This window comes from Python bivittatus, unplaced genomic scaffold, assembly GCF_059951505.1.
Source record: "Python bivittatus isolate LINGU-HERP-01145 unplaced genomic scaffold, Pbiv_v1 ctg000570_np1212, whole genome shotgun sequence".
In the NCBI taxonomy this organism is placed as follows: domain Eukaryota; kingdom Metazoa; phylum Chordata; class Lepidosauria; order Squamata; family Pythonidae; genus Python; species Python bivittatus.
Genome location: NW_028277097.1, coordinates 2,431,253 through 2,450,958, shown reverse-complemented (window position 1 = coordinate 2,450,958; position 19,706 = coordinate 2,431,253). Strand labels below are relative to the sequence as shown.

Below are 19,706 nucleotides of genomic sequence, written 5' to 3'. Positions count from 1 at the left end.
TCTAGTGAAACCTGGTCCTCCTTCCATAATGAAAGTAGAAGGGATGAAGGGAATGCTAAAGGTTTGCTGGGAAAGACATAACGATGACAAAAGTTTTGATCCTGTTACGTGCCAGATTCAATACCAAGCCACAACAAAAAATATTTCAGTAAGCCAAATTTTAATTGATATAAGTTCTAACAAATCAGTTAAAAATGGAGTAAGAAGTTGTTCATGACACGCTTATAATAACTGCAAGCCGTCCCTTAGATGATGGCATTGAAAATGAGGCTCCCAAGTGCCCTAATTTCATTTCAAAGTGAGAGTGAAGGTAGTGGTGTCCTGAACAAGTCAAATGAGATAATGTATGTACTTGCATCATTTTGCATCATAATATTTGGCACAAGTGTATCATGATGAATGTGTAAGCATTTCTTTCTTTGCCCCCTTCTGATGCCTTTGAATGAAGGTCAACTCTACTCAAATATTAGAAGAGGAGACATTCATGGTTTAACATTTGTGATTACCCTGATGTAACAATATGCTTATGGTAGTAAGATGGAAACTATAATATCATAGAATGTAAAGGTTGGAACCGACCTTGGAAATTATTTAGTCCATCTGTCTGCCCAGTGCAGGTATCCACTATTACAGCATCCCCAAAAGATGGCCATCCAGCCTTTATTCAAACACCTTTAGGAAATTTTTCCTGATATCCAACTGAAATCTACTTTCTTGTAATTTAGATCCATTTTTTCTTATCCTGCCTCCTGGAATAACTCTGAATAATTCTCCTATGTCTTCTTCATCATAGTGCTTGAGATACTTGAAGACAGCTGTCGTGTCTGCCTGCAGTCTTCTCTTCCCCAAGCTAAATATGCCCATTGCTTCCAACTGATGCTCATCATGGTTGCTCTCCTCTGGTCATGTTACTGTTTGTCAGTGTCCTTCCTAAAATGTGATGCCTAGAATTGGACCTAGTATTTGGAGTGTGGACTGATTAGCGCAGAATAGAGAGAAATAGTAACTTCTCTTTGTCTTTATACTATTCTTCCTGTTTATGTAGCCTAGGATTGCATTTGGGTTATTTTACAGCTGAATTTGCAAAACACTGCCTCATGTACAGCTTGTGATCTTCCAAGGCATCCAGGTATTTTTTCTGAATACTGATGCCCAGTATGTTCCCTCCCATTCCTATACTAAATCCTTTAATTTTCCTATCCAGATGTAGGACTTGTCCCTGCTGAAATTTACCTTGCTGGCTTTTGCCCCATATTCTGGCTTGTAAAGATTCTCCTAAATCTTGATACTGTCCTCTGTTTGTTCTTCACCTTACCACTGTGTCATCTGCAGATTTGATCATAGTATTTTCTAAACCATTACCCAAATCATTTATACATATGTGAACTATTACAGGATCTAGAGCGGAGCCCTGCAGTTCCTTTCACTTTGATGCACATCCTGCACACTTGTTGGGCGTGATTGATCAACCAGCTCTGTATCCATTTAATGGTAGCATAATCCAGCTGACATCTTGTCATCTACTTTACTAAATCTTATGGGAACTTCACAGAATGCTTTGCTAAAATCAAGGTGCACAATGTCTACTGCATTTCCATTATCAGTTAAAGGGATCATTCTGTCATAAAATAGAAACCAAGTTGATTTGGCACGAATAATAATAATAATAATAATAATAATAATAATAATACCACCACCACCACCACCACCATCAAATCATCAAACAACAACATCTGCCTATCTGGATGCATGATAACCCTAATTTACAACTTTTCATTGATTCTTTTTACTGTGGTTATTGAAACAACAATTCTGTTTACTTTTAGTCAGTTATCAATGTCCAGATGGGTAGCTATGAAAGAGAAAAATGTTCAAATCTCACTGGCCTATGGAATTTTACAAATTATACAGTTGTTGTTCGATGCAAGGTTAATGAGTCAAGATTCTGGAGTGAATGGAGCAAAAAAGCAACAAACAGAACAGAAGAACAAGGTAAGTAGAAACAGAGCTAAGTTTGGCATAGAGATTTAATTTGCAGAATTAAAAATGTTTAGTCATGGTTAATAAAGGTTAAAGTTAGAACTATAAGCTTTATTTTAAAAGCCGCAGAAATAATGGCACATATATTGTTTCAGCAACGTTTATACAGGGAACTCATTTAGTTTAGTTGGGTTGTAGGAGAAGAAAATATAAATAGTACAGGTGGCTCTTGTTCTTTGCAAGCATTTGTTCCAGCTAAAAATGGAGTTGTAGGGTACGTTCTAAAGCCTACGGTCATCTGCTTCTCCCATGAGCACTTCTTCCCAGCTGCCTTCCTTTAGAGCAACTTGTTTGGCTGGTGACAGAGGCAGCTCTATCTCAACCAGCAGAGGAGCACAGAGATGACCTTGGAGAAGGTATGCAGAGACCATTAGGAAAACATGGGCTCAGTATGAGAAAAGAAGAAAGCGTGAGAAAGAGACTTAAAGTGGTCCTGCCTTGATTCTTCTTGGTATGAAAGGAAGTGAAGGGGAGATACCACCAGTTTTCAAGATTCTGTTTTTGTAGCCTATATCAGTAAAGTAGAGTTCTAGTATTTCTTGTGGTGTTTGTTTCCTGACCTGGCCTATCTTGAAGGAGTGACATTGATCTTGAAAGGAAGCCCTGCTTATTTTTAACATGTGTTGCGTGCATGGCAGGGCTTTGATGATATGATTGCAGTTGATATCTTTGATGATATGATTGCAGTTGATATCTTTAACCTCTTTTAATTGGATTAAGCATTTCCAGCTTTTCAGTCATGATGCCCTGACATACCCAATTATTAGAATACAGCTGAAACTGCCCATTTGGGAAGGACAATAAAGAATTGGGTGTCATTGTGTTACTGTTAAGTCAAATGTCTGTTTGCTGCTAGAGAAGACTAACCATTAGTTAACCTACAAAAGGGCAGAGGCAGCTGTCTTAGTGATCTGTAAGAATAGGATGTTTATGCATTTTGTTTTCATATTTTAAAATTCTGTTTCATTTGTTTTTAATAGCTCCTTTGAAAGTAGACTTATGGAGAGTAATTGAAACTTTTCATCCTAATGGAAACAGAAGTGTGCATCTTCTGCGGAAGGTAACAAACATTAGGATATTTAAAGATTCCAATTTCTTTTTATGAATGTACTGGTTTATTTCTCAGTAGATTTTAATAGCTATATAGTAGAAGCTTTAAACTGTCAAAATCTAGGTTCTCTCTTCGTCTGGACTGACTTTTCCAGTGAAAGCATAATTTATATCCATTGACTTTGGAAAAGAACTGCATTTAAGTTTCTTATGCTAAATTCCTTTCAACAAATTATTAGTTTTTTCAAGAATAAAGAAGTGTTTATTTAAGAGGGCATTAATAAAGAAGTGTTTATCTAAGAGGGCATTAATTAAACATAGAAATGTACAGCTTTTTTCTTTTTGCTGAGAAACAGGAAAGATAAAGATTATATATATGGTTTCCAAGGTTCTTTACTGTAGCTTCAAGTCTGATATCAGGTTGAAGAATCCTGGTTATTAAAATTTCTTAAAATGAAATGCTGATATTTACAGCATCATGTTTTAGGCTAAAAAACCTAAGATAAAATTGTGTTCAAATAAAAGTAAGTTTTAAAAAACCCCACACTGATTAATGTTGTTTAGAGATTATACAGCTTTTCTGCAATTGCTGATGAGAATGCAGGATGGCTACTAATCCTGAAAGCTGGTGAAGCTGTGGTTATATGAAATGATATACGTCTGAGACCCATACAGATGGGCATCATTGGAAAACCTCTTCAAGTTGCTGCAGAAGTTGACTCCTTGTGAACGAACATAAGATTCTGGTGCTTTGCATAATTCTTCCAAAGGAAGCTTTCATGGGATCTAAATTGACTTCCAAAAGGCATTGGAGGAAAAAAAACATGCTGACCTTTTAATTTCTACTGCTTAACTATTTAGGTTTTAACAATTCTGTAATTTTACTGTTTAAATGTGTTTTAATCATTTACACATTTTTATGGTGCAAAATCGTCTGGGACTATGAATAACTATAACTCTGTAGCTAACACGGGAATATTTCTCAAGTGCCTCCTTTACTATTGTGTGTATTATTCACGCATTACGTTTTGAGGATGTCCTATACATGTTTAATCATTTGTCTTCTTAATTGCTATCATGAACTGACCAGGAACATAAAGAATTCCCATCTTCAGGAATAATAGTTGGCTATACAGTAAAGTACATCATGGAAAACAACACTACTGAATTAAAATACAATCAGAATGAGTCTGTAATTTTCAACCTGATGGGGGAAGCCTGTGAAATCAGTGTTATTGCTCATAACAGCGCTGGAGATTCTCCTGAAGCTACTATTAGAATTCCATCAATAGGAGAAGAAAGTGTGGGTACGTTTATACAAATACACACACAATATATACACAAAGACATAGAAAGGGTTTGTTTTTGTTTTTGTTTATACTGTATACTGCATTACTACTTATTTGCCAAAGAGCAAATACTGGTGCTTTGTTGCAGAGCATCTGAGAGCGAGAGAAATTTGGAAGGGCCTGCTAAATATATAGATTCTTTATTAGAGGAGAATATTACCAAACAACTTTGCTATTACAGTTATATATGCTATGGTAAGAAACTTCCTCCAGCTCTGAGATCAAATCATAAGGTATCTTATGAAAGAAGAAATAACAACTGGTCTTTGGGCCTTTTGTTAGATGAAAATGGCCTCTAAGCTTTCTTACATAGATTTAAATATGTATATATAAGCAAAGACAGGTGAGAATAAAGTTGCGTCGTATAAATCAGGGATGTGGGCAAAATTCAGGAGTATGTGTGTGTGCGCGTGCGTGTGCGCATGTATAATAAGACAGCCAGTTTGGTGTAATGGTTAAGGCACCAGCTTAGAAACTGGGAGACCGTGAGTTCTACTCCCACCTTAGGCACAAAGCCAGCTGCGTGCCCTTGGGCCAGTCCCTCTCACTCAGCCCTAGGAAGCAGGCAATGGCAAACCACTTTTGAAAAACCTTGCCAGGAAAACTGCAGGGACTAGTCCATGCAGTCACCAGGAGTCAACAATGACTCGAAGGCACCAAAAATAATAAAATAAAATAAAAGTATTTATTTATTTACTGGGGCTTCTATGCCACTCCCATAGAAAGGTGTGGTGGTAATTATCTCAGGGGAACTATAGATGTAAGAGGCTTATGCAGAGTTTGCCATTTTGTAAAAAGAGATCTAAGTCTTAGTTAAAGGATGCAATACAGGATGTGATTTCTTTAGTCAAATAATTTGCTGTAGAATAAAGTTTAGCATGATATCATTGTATATCATTGAGATATAACAGTTCTATTCTGATCTGGAGCATCACCTTGAAGTGATTATGTGAGCAATCTGGGTGGCAAAGATTAGCTTTCCTGAGAAAGGACAGTCTCTAATATCTGTAAATGTTTTGCCAGTGTAATTCCACCTCCTGGATTAGAATCTTTTGCCAATCTTGCCCTATTCCTTTTCTTTTAGACCAAAACTTTTCTTCCTGTCAGTATGTCAGTATTTTATCTGCCAGTTGTAGGCTATTCTTCATATTCCAATGACATTGTTACTCCCCCCCGCCAAACCTATCCTTTACATCTTGAAACCCTACCTCCAAATCTTGGGTTCCTACCTGAAGTGTCTACGTGTTGCTTAATCCACTTATTTGAGCACCTTGCTACTGGGTTGGCATCTGCCCAGATAGAGACTTCATCTCACTGAAGCCAGAATTAGTATTAGAAATATTTTTTTCTTTTCTCACAGGATGACAAGGAATGGTGCTTTACACTTTTTAGCAACTAAGAATACTTTACTTTTATGTCCAAGTCTTTTATGCCCTTTTTTCCCCATGGGTTGGTACTTGTTCAGTGTTACATTCTCTGTGTAGGACAAAAAGTGTGCTGGTCTCTCTAGACTATCTTCATTGTAATATGGACTCTAGTACATCCTTCTGGATAAATGAGGAGTAAATGCACCCCATTTAGTTTTGCAAATCAAGTATGCCCTTCAGTTCATGTTTCACCATTAGTATGATAGAGAGTGCATTCTCTTTCAGCCAGGCCAGCTTGTTATTTTCCTATCACTGTGACTACACCACAAAAGAAGGTTGCTTATCTGGAGTTGAAGTTCTTCTGATAATCATCTTACTCCTCTTCCTCAAGAAGGGCAAGATAGTTGGTGTCCCTCTTGCTATCTTTTCAGTTGTTTCTTCCTGTGTCATTAGAAAGGACTTGGCTCCCTTTGCAGGATTTGCAACAGATGTGATGTTTCATTTGGGAGGAGGTTGGAGCAAGTCCTATGTTGTTTTGTGTGCCTCAGTGTTATGATCCACAAAACCTCTAGGAAAAAGATCATTTACAAATTTGTGCCTGTTCCTGCTTACCAGTGAACAGGTGAGTGGCCAAAGAGTTTGCATTAAGTACTAAAGCAGTAAAGTGGCTAACAGACACTTGTGTCTTAAAAACTTGTGCCTGAGAGATATGCGATAGCTTAATGTCCTCATTTGGGAGATTAGCTGAGCTGAATTTTTTTGCATTTCCATTCTTAACTCTGGGACTGTTTGCGACACCAGGATTTGGCATAAATTCTGTATGCATAGGTGTTTCCATCCCATTAGATAAGTGTAGTCTTGAGCATTTAGAGAAAGGAATGTCCCAGTGAGACACTTCTCTGTAATTTGAACATTTCACTACTATTCACTGTTTATTTTTGCACCCTGGATTGATAATATATAGGTATTCCAGTTTACGTTGCCACATCTTCTGTCAGGAAACACATGAAACCCTTTCTCAATATTTTAAAATATATATTACCATACTGTAATTTACTGATTTCTTTTGCTGTAAATCATCCCTGCCGAGCATTGTCAGTTGTAATCACTGCTTAAATTGCTGATCTATTTTACCTGGTTAACATGGACAATTATTCTCTTAGAACATCAAAGAATTGCTAGTCTGAAGGCTTCTCCTTCAGGAGAGGAAATGATTTTGACATGGGATCCAACAGATTCAGAAATAAATGGTTATATTATAGAATGGTACGATGAACTGGAGACAGACCCAGACAAGCGATCTTGGGATAGAATAACAAATATCACAGAATGGACTTCCCCCAAAGGTATGTTTTTAAGGCTAATTACATACACTATGTGTGGGAGTGATTCTAAGTATTGTCTTTTTACCTACAGTATGTTTTTCAGTTATGTCCTATCTCCCCTCTCTATTTTTCTTTTATTAAAAATGGACATTACATTGAGAGATTTATTTGGGAATTAGCAGTGTACATACATATCCTTTGTGTTATTTTTTTTTTTAGAGTAAGCAATTTTAGGACAAGCACAGAAAAGGAGTAAGAAATACTAAGCCAGATAAATTAAAAGCATGAGATAAGAAAAATAAAAATAAATATAGCTATGTCTAGTTTACACCAATGTCATCCACTATGCTGCTCCATATTTGCAAATTATACTTACTTTCGCCACGTCCTTCCTCTGCCTTTTGTTCTTTAAACTTCTTGCTAATCTTTTATTGAGGCTCTTCTCAATTGCAGCTACAACTTTCTATGCTTTCCCCTTTCTCTTGACTGATGGACCGCTTTGCAATTCGGTCCTCACTCATGTCTCTCGGACGAAACCATCTGAATGTATTTTCATGCTGTTCAGTCCTATTTGACCTCACTCCCACATTCATTCATCATTTGTGTAGTCTTGTCCCCATTGTGTCCTACTTTACCACATGCATATCTTAAGTACCCCATTCCTACTGCATTCAACTTCCTTTTACATTCAACGTGCATGCAAGTGGATAGAAGCACATTCTTATATACAGCTAGTTTTGCTTCTTTTGATAAATATTCATTCCTCATAGCAGACCACATGGTACCACTATCCTACCACCACCACTGGCACCTCTTAAGATTTCTCCATGACTCCATCCATTTCTCCAGCTTTATTCAACATTTTACCACAGTATACAGTGGAACCTCGGGTTACGAATTTAATTCGTTCCGTGACTCTGGTCGCAACCCGAATTGGTCGCAACCCGGATGAAATTTCCCCATAAGGTTCAATGTAATTACCGTTAATCCGTTCTGGCGTGGAGGACAGGGAGGCAGCTATTGCTTGGAGGGAGAGTCCCCCTCCCTACAACCACGTGTCATGGCGGAAAATGGCCATGGACCACATGTCAGGGGCGGAAAAATGGCCGCGGACCGTGTCACGGGAGGGAAAAAGACCACGTATCCTGTTCGTACCCCAAGGCGGAGTTCGCAAACCGAGGTAAATTTTTGCGGCCGGAGCTGGTCGTAACCCAAAAAGTTCGTTAACAGAGGCGTTCGTAACCCGAGGTACCACTGTACGTGCTTTAGTTGGTCACCATTTATATAGATTTTGTGTGTGCTTAGTGTTATTTACGAAGATCTCTGAGTGTTACTTAAGCAAAGGAGAATGCTTCAGAACTTTGAAGTTTTCGAGAGTAATCCACCCTCAGTTGTTGTATGCTTTGAAAAGTATCATTATTGTGATGAGCACAGAATGCATTTATATAACAAGGCACAATAATATCCACGCCTAGCTACAAATAATACATATCATCAGCTTAATCATTTCTGCATGTTAGGGCTATTTCATTTTATTGTATATTTATTGATGCTTCAGTGTTTGTCTATGAGTCACAGTCTCTCAAATATTTTAGAAAGGGGGATTTAAATTCTAGAACTAAAGAAAGCAACATCACTAAACTTGTGATCTCTGGCAATATACTTTCTTCCTCTCTTGCCTTATAGGCAAGACGTTTCCTTTTCCATCTGCTGCCTTTGCCAGTCTCTCTTAAATATGCAGAATTTGACTTGCCAAATAACAGGACTGTCTTTTTCAGTAAACAAATGATTGATTAGATTGTCTTCCATTGCTGCTGAAGCTGAGTTATGTAATTCAGTATGCACACAACATTTTTGGCATAAAGGAATGGCTGTTTTGAATGTTCTGCTTCGTGTAATTATGTTCTGCTCTCCTGCCAAGATAGTTCAGCAGTTCCAAAAGTGCTCTTAAAAATCAATCAAAAACAGAAGAATTCTGAGCCTGTTGATGGTGTCTTTGGCTTGGGATTCACTTTCCTCAGAAGGCATTGGCCTTAATTAGTTCAAGGGGAAAGATGGGGCAAGCATTTTCTCACACTGTTGTTGATTCTTCAGAAGCTGATAGCAGAAGCTTCTGACCTGGTTTTGTCCCAGTTTTAAATGCTTTTAGTTTAATTGCAGCTACTGTGGAAAGCTTTTTGTGCTTTAAAGATTTTAGCCTTCCTTATATTTTATTTATTTATTTATATTTCAAATTTGGACACCGCCCATCTCACGAGGAGTGACTCTTGTTTATATCATTTCTGTGATTTCTGCTTATATGTTGGTTGGTAATTTGAGAACAGCAAGTTTTGGAAAACAGTATATACGTGAGATAAATGCATACTATATGCACAATAGTAAGAATATAAAGATAGTCCCAAATGTAGCAATCTAGTTTAGGAGTAGGTTTTAAACTGCATACTGTAGTTCCACCCAGTCCAGCAGGGAAATGAATATTTGTAAAGCATTGCCTATGCTAGATTGGTATGTTAACTTATCTGTGTGGCAGATGTAATACAGAGGCAAAGCGTAACAGAGTTGGGCAGGGGCATTGGCAGGAGGGGTGAAAAATTTCACAAGATGGTGGTTGCAATTGTATGATTGAATTTCTCCTCTTTTTTACATGCTATGGTGCATAGTATGGTGCATGTAAAAAAAAGCCAGGGTTTTAATTACACAGTCATGGCTGCCATCTTGACTTTTTTGATTCCCCCCCCCCCATGGATGCCCCCTGGATTTGGGAATATTTATTAAGTACAGTACAAAAGTAAAATTCTTACCAAGAGTTTGAAGCCTTCACTCTCATGTTTTATTTTTCTGCCTTTTTTGGCAGTGTAGCATATAAGTAGCATTTAATAGGATTCTTGCGAACAACCTTGAAAGAAGGGTAATATTCTATTACTTTTGTTTTCTTCCAGGAATCTTTAAACGCCATACATGCTATCATTTTTCAGTATACCCTCTGCATAAAGGTGAAATAAAAATGCCGAGTTCTACCAATATCTACTTTTATGAAGGAAGTACGTATAAACAGTGGTCCTGGACTGATAGGGACTGAACTCATTACAACTTTAGCTAAGTAGCTAGCATGGAGGATACATTATTCAGCAGAAATGTCTTTTTCCAATTTATAATAAGGGGTTAACAAGTACAAAGGAAATCTGAACTTGCTTACCTCTTTGAAAATACTGGAGGATCATTTTGCAATCAAAGCTTTAGTAGGCAGTAGAAATTGTTATCTCCATCATATATGAGACCTACCTGTCACATTTCAATATCAACTACCTATTGGCAAAAATTCTCCCCAAAGCCCTGGCATTTTAGTCTCTCTTTACATAGATATTAGTAATATCTTCCTAGGCCAGTGGCCCATCTTGTTCTGTTTATATATGATACATTCCATTTCCAAAGTATCAAAACTCCTTCCATGATCCACATGGCCATTTCTTGTTGGAAGAGCTATTTCCTAATCAACTGCTATGATGCTTTGAAACTGTTAAAGTTACTCTGTATGATTTAGTCCCATCTATAGGTCCTAATGCTGAAGTGAAAAATCCTGGTAAAAATGATGCCATCATAAAATGGGAAGAAATTCCAAAATCAGAAAGAAATGGTGTAATTATTAACTATACTATATTGTATAAAGCAGAAGATGGAAAACAATTGGGTATGTATACAAGCATGAAACAAAAGAAGAGCTGTTGCCAATGCTTTAACTTCAGAGGTATGCTTTCTTCGTCTGAGGTAGCCTTTATTTAAACTTGGTGTCGACTGCTTTAAGTAACTTCAACTGTTATGTCTTTGTTTAATTGCCTAACCCTAACCCTGTTCTAGAGATGGAATTCTACTGTGCTCTCTTGTCTCTACTGAACATAATGCAGAAGAGGCTGTATACCTACCCCATTAGGATAGATGACAGCCTGGAATAATTTGAGTCAGCCTATTCCAGTTCTTTTTAGTCTTACATTCTTTGCTTCTTTAATATATTTCCTGATTTCTTTGGTTTCCTAAACATTCTCTAAAGCTGGTAGGAAAGGTGTTTGTTGTTACATAGAGATGGTCCTAGTTTGCTTGAAATGACAATTTGAGAACTTCTGCTGAAAAATACCTGGCCTTATAATAATGTCAGCATACAATGATGTGCTTTACAGTTGTGGCATTATTTTACCCTGTTGATTGGCTGCTTCTTCCGGGAATGCCCAGTAAAAAACAATTATAGGAGGCTGCCATTTGTCAAGCTGAGTTCCTGCGATACCCTAGTCTGTTCAAAGTCGTAGGTTTCAGATGGCTCACAGCGTTTATAATAGATGCAACATGGTTGCATGTTATTGCAATGACTTGAGTGCAGCAGAAAGGGAGATCCTTACTAAACAATTTCTACAAACAGACATTGTATCACAAGCTTGAATCTCTCTTGCTCTTGAATAAAGCAGACATTACGTTAATTTTAAAGAACAGAGGGAGAATAAAGCCTGTCACTGGCTCCTAGACATGATGTTGCTATGTTGGAGTTGTATAAGGATAACCCAATCAGTTTAATAAGTAGATTATTGACTCTAAAAATAGTCAGAATTGTGCTTACAGTTACGGTGGTAGCCATTCTAAGTAGTTTCTGATTCTGTAGTATGTATCAAGAAAACTGAGCTTTGCGTTCCCATTCTGGAGCATTGGGAAGAGGACTTTTCAGGTGTATATATGATGATGGTGAGATGGTTTTGGAGCAACAACAATCCACTCAACCTGCCACTCCACACAAAACAAAAACAAATAATTAGCAGCCCCATTACTGCAGGGAAAAAACCAAGTAGTTTGAAGGTGAAGACAATTTTACCCCAACTCCCTTCCCCTAGGTGCTGTGTACCTGAAAATTACAAGGGTCTACATACAGATCAGCATGCAGTTCTATGAATAACATAGGCAATCTCAGATGTATTTTAAAGCAGAATCAGCAAGATGATCTGGATTTTGTCATATATGAAAATCAGAGAGGTTGTTGTAAAGGAAGAAGGATCAAGCCACATTCCATATTAAGGGCCTGTAAGCAGAATGCTAGATCAGCTGAAGCTGAAAATGGACCACTTACAAGCTCTGCAGAGCTTCAGATTAGAAAGAAGATTAGATATGTCATAGCTGGGCCAGAAAAAGTTAAGATCAGTTGTCAGATAAGGATGCAGAAGTGCAGAGTTAATGCTGGAGTAGTGCAGCACTGTGTGAAAGTGCCTCAATTGTCACTTTGCTCAATCACACAGTATTGACAAACCAACAATATTTCCATCTCTGAGTCAGCAGATCAGAAAATCACATAGGTAATTGTATTTATTTTTCTGAATCTTTTTGCTGCTATCTAATGGCTGCCTGGATTTTTCAGTCCAAATCTGGTAGCCCTAACAATGGCTGAATCCATCTCCCCAGTGATCCAATAGCTGAATGACAAGAAACTAGCTAAATCATGATTTTCTGAAACTATCTTATCTTGCAAATGCCTATTGGGAAATAAAATATCCCTGGGGAAATCTTATCAGTCAGTCTGAGGGATGCTATTGAACATGTTCAATTCAGTAGAAAGCCAGGGTATAAATATAATAATTTTTTTAAAACGGGGGTGGGGGTTGCATCTTCCAATTAGATATCATGGTAGATTGGCTGAATGGACAGCAGTTGTGAATATCCTGCTCCAGTATAAACTCAATAGGAAATTACCTACAGTTCTTAGGTGCTGACAATATGCTTTTCTAACCTGTCCTCTAGACAAATACGTGAGCTGCTCTTTTCAATAGTTGTGAAGCCAGACGCTATGCCTCACACTGCGCCCCTGTTGATTAACTCTGTGCTTAAGAACTGTTCAGTCATGTTTCAGGGAGGGGTGGTAAAAAGAAAGAAAAATGAGAAAGGAAATGGCCTATAGAAAGAGTTTATAGAAGTAATTGCTGAGGTTGTTCCCCTCCTTTTATTATAATTCACTTAGAATCTGAAGTGGCATAAAAGCACTTGGAATGAATGAATGAATGAATGATGAAAGAGGCTTGAAGGAATGGCAGATGTTCTATGTTGGATGAGATAACCATTTAACCTTCCATTTATATCTTAATAGAAGAAACGGTGAATGGCAGTGTCCTGCAGTACCAACTTAAATCCTTGCAATCCAACACCAGGTACAGAGCTCAGATTAGGGCAAACACCACTGCTGGAGGACAAACTGGAAAAGAAACTTACTTTGTTACTAAGCTATTTAGTAAGTTATTCAAAACAAATAGCTTTTCTCTTCATATATCATTTTTTCTTAAGACATTTTTGTACTGTTTTTAACCAGAAAGAACCCAATGACTTCTAGATGAGTGAAAATGAGACAGTGCTAATCTTCTAGCCTACAAATGAAAAAGACACTGTGCTAGATCTGGTAGTGCTTCACTATATGGAATGGAGAAAGATAATAAAAACATTAAACAGCAGCATTTCTTAATGTGTTGCTTCTTAATGAGCTCTAAAGAATCTGTAGAGTAGTTAAAATTGTTTTAGTCATGATAACCATCTGAAACAGTTCATAGTAAGGAGAAGTCAGAAATTGCTGTATCTTTAGCTCAGCTATTACCACAGATGTGTACTTCTCTCTTTCTGGCTGCAACCTCATGGAATGAGTCCCACTAATTTCATTGACCCCTAGGTATGAAATGTCATTAGGAACTCTTGACTTAAATATTTGGAATTTGACATTTTAATTTGCTTGCTCTTCTTCCTCCCTCCTCTAGGTATAACAGACATTGTCTTTATAACTGTTTCCATTGGAATATTCATGTCATGCCTATTAATTGTTGGACTATTATGGGCTGTAAAATATCAAATGTGAGTATTTTTTAAAAAATGATTGAAAATGAAATGTCAATAATCAGTAATGTTGTCCAGGTCCATGCAAGTTCTTGCTTTGGCTAGCACATAACCTCAGTTTCCAGCAGTTCAAGGCTGTTGGCCTTTTTTTGACTTTTCCTCCAAGAGAGTTCATCTGTGAGGGTGTTGAGATTGTTTTTCCCATGTCTCACTTTGTGAAGTGAACAATGCTTAAATTGCTGGGTTAAACTGAGGTCATGTGACAAGGCTTGTTGCAAATCACAGTCCAATCTCCTTTGCCTTTCCCCCTTTCATTGGTTACATGAAGCTCCTTCTTAACATAATCTAAAGTTTTCATTATTCTTCAGATTGCTGCAGCTTTCAATTAAGAAGCTTTGGATGATGCAGTTCTTTATATTTCCCAAGCATATCATCCTGGTAAGGGGGCACAACAGCTTCCCTTGCCCAAGGATAGAGTTTTACAGTCTCACAGGTTATATACAACACAGTTTTAGGAACTAGCTTTAAGCAAGGACCAGGAAAAGTGTTCCCCTCCATATCCACTGGCACACTGCCCTGAAGTTACTGAAACATCTTTGAAATGTTGGGCAATTGTATGCATTTTCCCCACACTTAAACAACAACTGTATATATTCTGTATCAAGCAGGGAATACCAGTATCCAAAGTTCCCTCAAAATAGTCTCAACGCTCCAAATATTTCAATAATTCCAAGTGCTAAAATATGTCTCAAAATATTTCCATCTCAAAAGAAAAATTCCCCAAAGCAAAAATCCATTTCTCAGCTATGCAATGTTCTTTGCCCCCTGATGGTAACTACCCATATTCTCTGCCATCCTTGGGAGGGAGAAAGTTCTTTGTTTTCCCTCTCCTTAGAGTGGATTGTTTTATCTGGCTTGGAGCCTTTCACTGAATGAGACTTGTTTCTAAGTAGACATGTATATTATTGGGCTGTAACTTACTCTACTATTAGATGTATGAAAATGAGCCACTGGAATAGGAAGACAGAGGTCTTATCCTTATGATGAGCGAGTTTTCACAACCTAACACTGTAATGATAAAATACATAAATGAATCAGTGATCCTAGATAATGAAAGGAAAGAGCTTATTTTAATTTAAGGAAGTTGACCTTTCCTGAGATGTCACCAAATGCAAGTATTGGAGAACTAAATCACTTTGCTTTTGTTTTGTCAGGATGAAAAGGATTTGCTGGCCTCAGATACCACGTCCTGTAATAGCAAGTTGTCCTGCTGCATCTCAGGTAAGGACTGATCTTTGCTGAGCAACCAGGTTGTGGAAAAATTACTGTGATGGCTCAGAATTTTCCCCAGGCTTAATGCAACTTGAATCTTCTTGTGGTTATGGAGAAGAAGAATATAGCAGCCACGGACTTTGCTTTTCGAACTTTTTTCATCTCAGAAAGCTCAGATTCACTATTATTGGGGGTAATCTTATGATTTAAAAAAAAGGTGCAATTTTGCATAGCAAAAATAGCTAAGTGACCTAGCTGTAAATGATGAGCCTCCCAATTCATTTTTTTGCCATAACTATCATAGTCTGTTAGCCCAAAAAAGTTCCTTGTCAGCCCTTGAGATGTGCAGCAGCAGCCACCATTTCTGGGTGGCAGCAGCCATGAGATTGGATCCATTGAGGGAGTAGCCCCTACCCGTTGCATTGGTTGTCCTGGGTGATGCTGCCATCGCCCATCCTTCTTTCTCTCCCTTACCTTCCCTCTGAAAATGCAACTTGTCTTTAGACTCAAAGAGTGAGCTTGTAGTATCTTCTTTCTGGCCACTGCAGCTACAGTAAATTGCATACTGAAGCTGGTGAGCACCTGAATGAATAACCATATTAAGTAAGCAATTAGAGGGCAGAGGGACTGGCTGGTAGAACCTACCAAAAGTTTCTTGCTTGACTGAATGAAGAAGCAATGGCTCATAGGATAGACAAGCAAGCCTATGAGTAGCTACTCTTCTTTCTGCTGTTGCCACATCCATGTGGACAGTGACAGCAGTAGAATTGCCTGTTTTTCTTTTCTTTTTTTCATCTACATCTCGCTTGGTGATGGTTCCTTCCATTCCTCTCAACCAAGCTGGTACTTATCAGCCCATTCTTTCTTCTAGCAGTAGCTGGTTGTTGCTGGTTATTGTCCTGCAAGTAAAGGGAACAAGAACCTTTGTTCCCCTTGCCTATTTATTATTATTTTTTTTATTATTAACTTTATATGCTGCCCATCTCTCTCAGAAGGCAACCGTTATCTCTGAACAACAGGAAATGAGCAATGGGCATGCAGTGAGCAGTGCCCATATTTCCAGAGGGGAACAATTAACCCTATTGTTTCTGAGAACAGCCTATAGGGCACAAATGGCAACTTTAGGCCTCCAGTAGATTGAGATTGTCATGTCTGATACAGTCTCTGCAAACAACTGCCTGAACAATTTTGAAAAATAAATTAGGACCTTCGCTTTTTTGTTTTGATTTAGTGCATGTTTTACAACTGCACAGTTCAGTTAAGATGCTATATGTACACATGGAGGTTCACTGATGGTTTGGTTCACGTAATTTTGATAGATGATATTATTCAAGAAGTTTACATTGCATGTTAATACACAGTTTAGCTTGCAGTATCTTGTGTTAATGTTAATCACTTAACTAAAATTGAAAATAAGGAAGTTAAATTTTCACTAGTAAAGGAAGCTTCAATTCTTCAAATCTGTATTTTTCCTGTCTCCAACAGAAAATCATACTGGGCAACTCACCTTCTGAGGATGACATCAATATTTTGAAAACAGATACTTGCAGTGAGAATGAGTTACCGTTGCTGAATCCTGAAGACTGCTTCAAACAAGCAGATGTTACTGCAAAAATTATGGTTGCTGGTCAAGAGACTTTTTGCACTGGAGAATACAAAGCTCTAGAGTGTTTTCTTCCAGTGTCATCTTTGAAGGATGACTCCAAGAATCAAATACTTCCAGCTGTGACCAGGGATTCCGAAAGTTATGTAAATGAAGAAATGCCACATCAGGTAAATTTAAAGGAGAGAACTGAATTTAATCCATATTTGAAAAACTCAGTTTGTACAAGAGAGTTCCTGGATTGTGAGAATGTAGAACAAAATACAAAAGAAACTGAAACCCAGCATGTTCCCTTGGCCTGTTACATACCAAATAGCACTGGACATCCTTATATAGCACTGGATACAGTTAATTAAATTCTCAAAGCATAAATTGCAAGATACTTTAAAAAAAAAATCCTATGGGACATCCTATGCTGAATGACCACTCGTTGCAGCTGCTGTTGTACTAAATAGTGACCATGTAAGAACTGCATGTTTTTTCAACTATTGCAAAGTGGTTGATACATTTTGTTCCAGATTTGATTATTAGGAGATATAAAATACTCACATCAGGGTGTCATGTTTTTTGCTTGCTGTGTTTCCTAATAAAATATAATGATTAGCTGAATGAAAAAAGTGGATTAAGAAACTTTAGATGATGAGGAAAATGCAGCCCTGTTATGCCTATTGTCTCTGAAGGACAAGAAATGAGCAGTGGGCATGCAGTGACCAGTGTACACCCTTCCGGAGGAGAACAATGAACCCTATTGCTTCTGAGAACAGCCTATAGGACACTAATGGCAGTTTTAGGCCTCCAGTAGATTGAGATTGTCATGTCTGATACAGTTTCTCTGCGAAGAACTGTCTGAACAATTTTGAAAATTAAATTAGGACCTTCGCTTTTTTGTTTTTTGTTTTGATGACATTGATTTAGTGCATATTTTGCACCTGCACAGTTCAATTAAGATACTGCACGTAACACATGGAAGTTTCACTGATAGTTTGGTTCACATAATTTTGGTAGACATGACATTATTCAAGAAGTTTACATTGCATGTTAATACCCACTTTACATTCTTAACTGAAACTGAAAATAAGGAAGTTAAATTTTCACTAGTAAAGGAAGCTTCAATTCTTCAAATCTGTATTTTTCCTGTCTCCAACAGAAAATCATACTGGGCAACTCACCTTCTGAGGATGACATCAATATTTTGAAAACAGATACTTGCAGTGAGAATGAGTTACCGTTGCTGAATCCTGAAGACTGCTTCAAACAAGCAGATGTTACTGCAAAAATTATGGTTGCTGGTCAAGAGACTTTTTGCACTGGAGAATACAAAGCTCTAGAGTGTTTTCTTCCAGTGTCATCTTTGAAGGATGACTCCAAGAATCAAATACTTCCAGCTGTGACCAGGGATTCCGAAAGTTATGTAAATGAAGAAATGCCACATCAGGTAAATTTAAAGGAGAGAACTGAATTTAATCCATATTTGAAAAACTCAGTTTGTACAAGAGAGTTCCTGGATTGTGAGAATGTAGAACAAAATACAAAAGAAACTGAAACCCAGCATGTTCCCTTGGCCTGTTACATACCAAATAGCACTGGACATCCTTATATAGCAACGGATGCAGTTAAATTATTCACAAAGTATTAATTGCAAAATACTTAAAAAAAAAATCCTATGGGACATCCTATGTTGAATGACCACTTGTCACAGCTGCTGTTTTACTAAATATTGATCACGTAAGAACTGCATGTTTTTTCAACTGTTGTTAATGGTTGATAAATTTTGTTCCAGATTTATTAGGAGATATAAAATACTTACATCAGGGTGTCATGTTTCTCACTTGCTCTGTTTCCTAATAAAATATAATGATAAACTGAATAGAAAAAGTGGAGAAACATTAGATGTAGAAGAAAATGCAGCATCATTATGAGTTAAATAGTATTCATATGTCCTTACTTTCTGTTGCATTTATCCCCTGCTTACCTGACCCAAAGAGCTGAAGATATACTTCTCCCAGTTCACCAATTGTTTCAAAGTATTATATTTGTTGAATATGCTTTTGTCACAAGTACAGTCAAAGTCATGTCTTGTTAAATCTTTGTCTCATTATTCTAGTCTAGTAATCATACATCTCATGTATGTTACACATGGAGGGGAAAATGAAGTGATATAATTGTCAATCAAAATTAAATTGAATTTGTTATGAAGGTTGGTATAAAGGTGATGTATAAATAAATATTTTTATATATAAATAGGCTTTGTATATTCAATGGCTGAAAATATTTTTAATCTAAGAGTGTAAGAGTAAAAAGGCCACTTTAAAAAGTTTTGTAACATCCTTTAAAGAGTTCATATGCTCTATAATGTCAAAGTTCAAAATTTCTGGGGTGATAGTTGTTTCTATTAATGCCATGATACTTTGCCTGAATAGGTGGTTCTCAAAAGCTATGTTATAGATGCCATTCTATCAGTAAAACTATTTCATAGTCTACCCAGTGTTGAGATGAACTAGATTTTCTTGGAAGAGAAAGACTGGGGGAAAAAAATCCTGCAAAGGGTTGTGATGAGGTGATAGGAGTATTAGAAGCTATGAAGAGAATGTTGCTTTTACAACCAAGAGGTTAGCATCCTATTTTGCCATAAAGACCCTGTGTCTGTTTTCAGCTTGTCAAAGCACTTCCTTATTTTGCACATTGCTTACTGCACTGTTAGATGCATCGAATGTCAGGATCTGTTAACAGCCTTCAGATCTAGAGAATTGTAACCATGTGATAAATTTGACTTTGTTCCTGATATGAGGAGAAAGGGTAACATCTGAATTCTTCATCCCACAGAAGCTGACTACACAAAGCACTGCAGAAATGTTCA

The 19,706-nt window shown here is 37.4% G+C and overlaps 1 protein-coding gene across 2 annotated transcripts in view; it reads left to right on the top strand.

Moving 5' to 3' along the window:
• The window catches only part of IL31RA (interleukin 31 receptor A), a 31,693-nt gene extending 12,610 nt beyond the window's left edge, over window positions 1–19,083 (top strand). The window contains exons 5-16 of one of the 2 annotated variants that reach the window (XR_015798292.1): window positions 6–148; window positions 1,827–1,992; window positions 3,021–3,100; window positions 4,181–4,397; window positions 6,970–7,152; window positions 10,071–10,172; window positions 10,673–10,819; window positions 13,244–13,384; window positions 13,899–13,992; window positions 15,189–15,255; window positions 16,732–17,311; window positions 17,997–18,136. Coding sequence is in view for 1 of the 2 variants with exons in the window: in XM_088152885.1 (XP_088009011.1) it covers window positions 6–148; window positions 1,827–1,992; window positions 3,021–3,100; window positions 4,181–4,397; window positions 6,970–7,152; window positions 10,071–10,172; window positions 10,673–10,819; window positions 13,244–13,384; window positions 13,899–13,992; window positions 15,189–15,255; window positions 16,732–17,019; window positions 17,997–18,485 (2,117 nt within the window). In the remaining variant the exon portion in view is untranslated. Of the gene's footprint in view, window positions 1–5; window positions 149–1,826; window positions 1,993–3,020; window positions 3,101–4,180; window positions 4,398–6,969; window positions 7,153–10,070; window positions 10,173–10,672; window positions 10,820–13,243; window positions 13,385–13,898; window positions 13,993–15,188; window positions 15,256–16,731; window positions 17,312–17,996 lie in introns of both variants that reach the window. The other variant, XM_088152885.1, reaches the window with a different exon arrangement.
• Window positions 19,084–19,706: the final 623 nt, after the last annotated feature.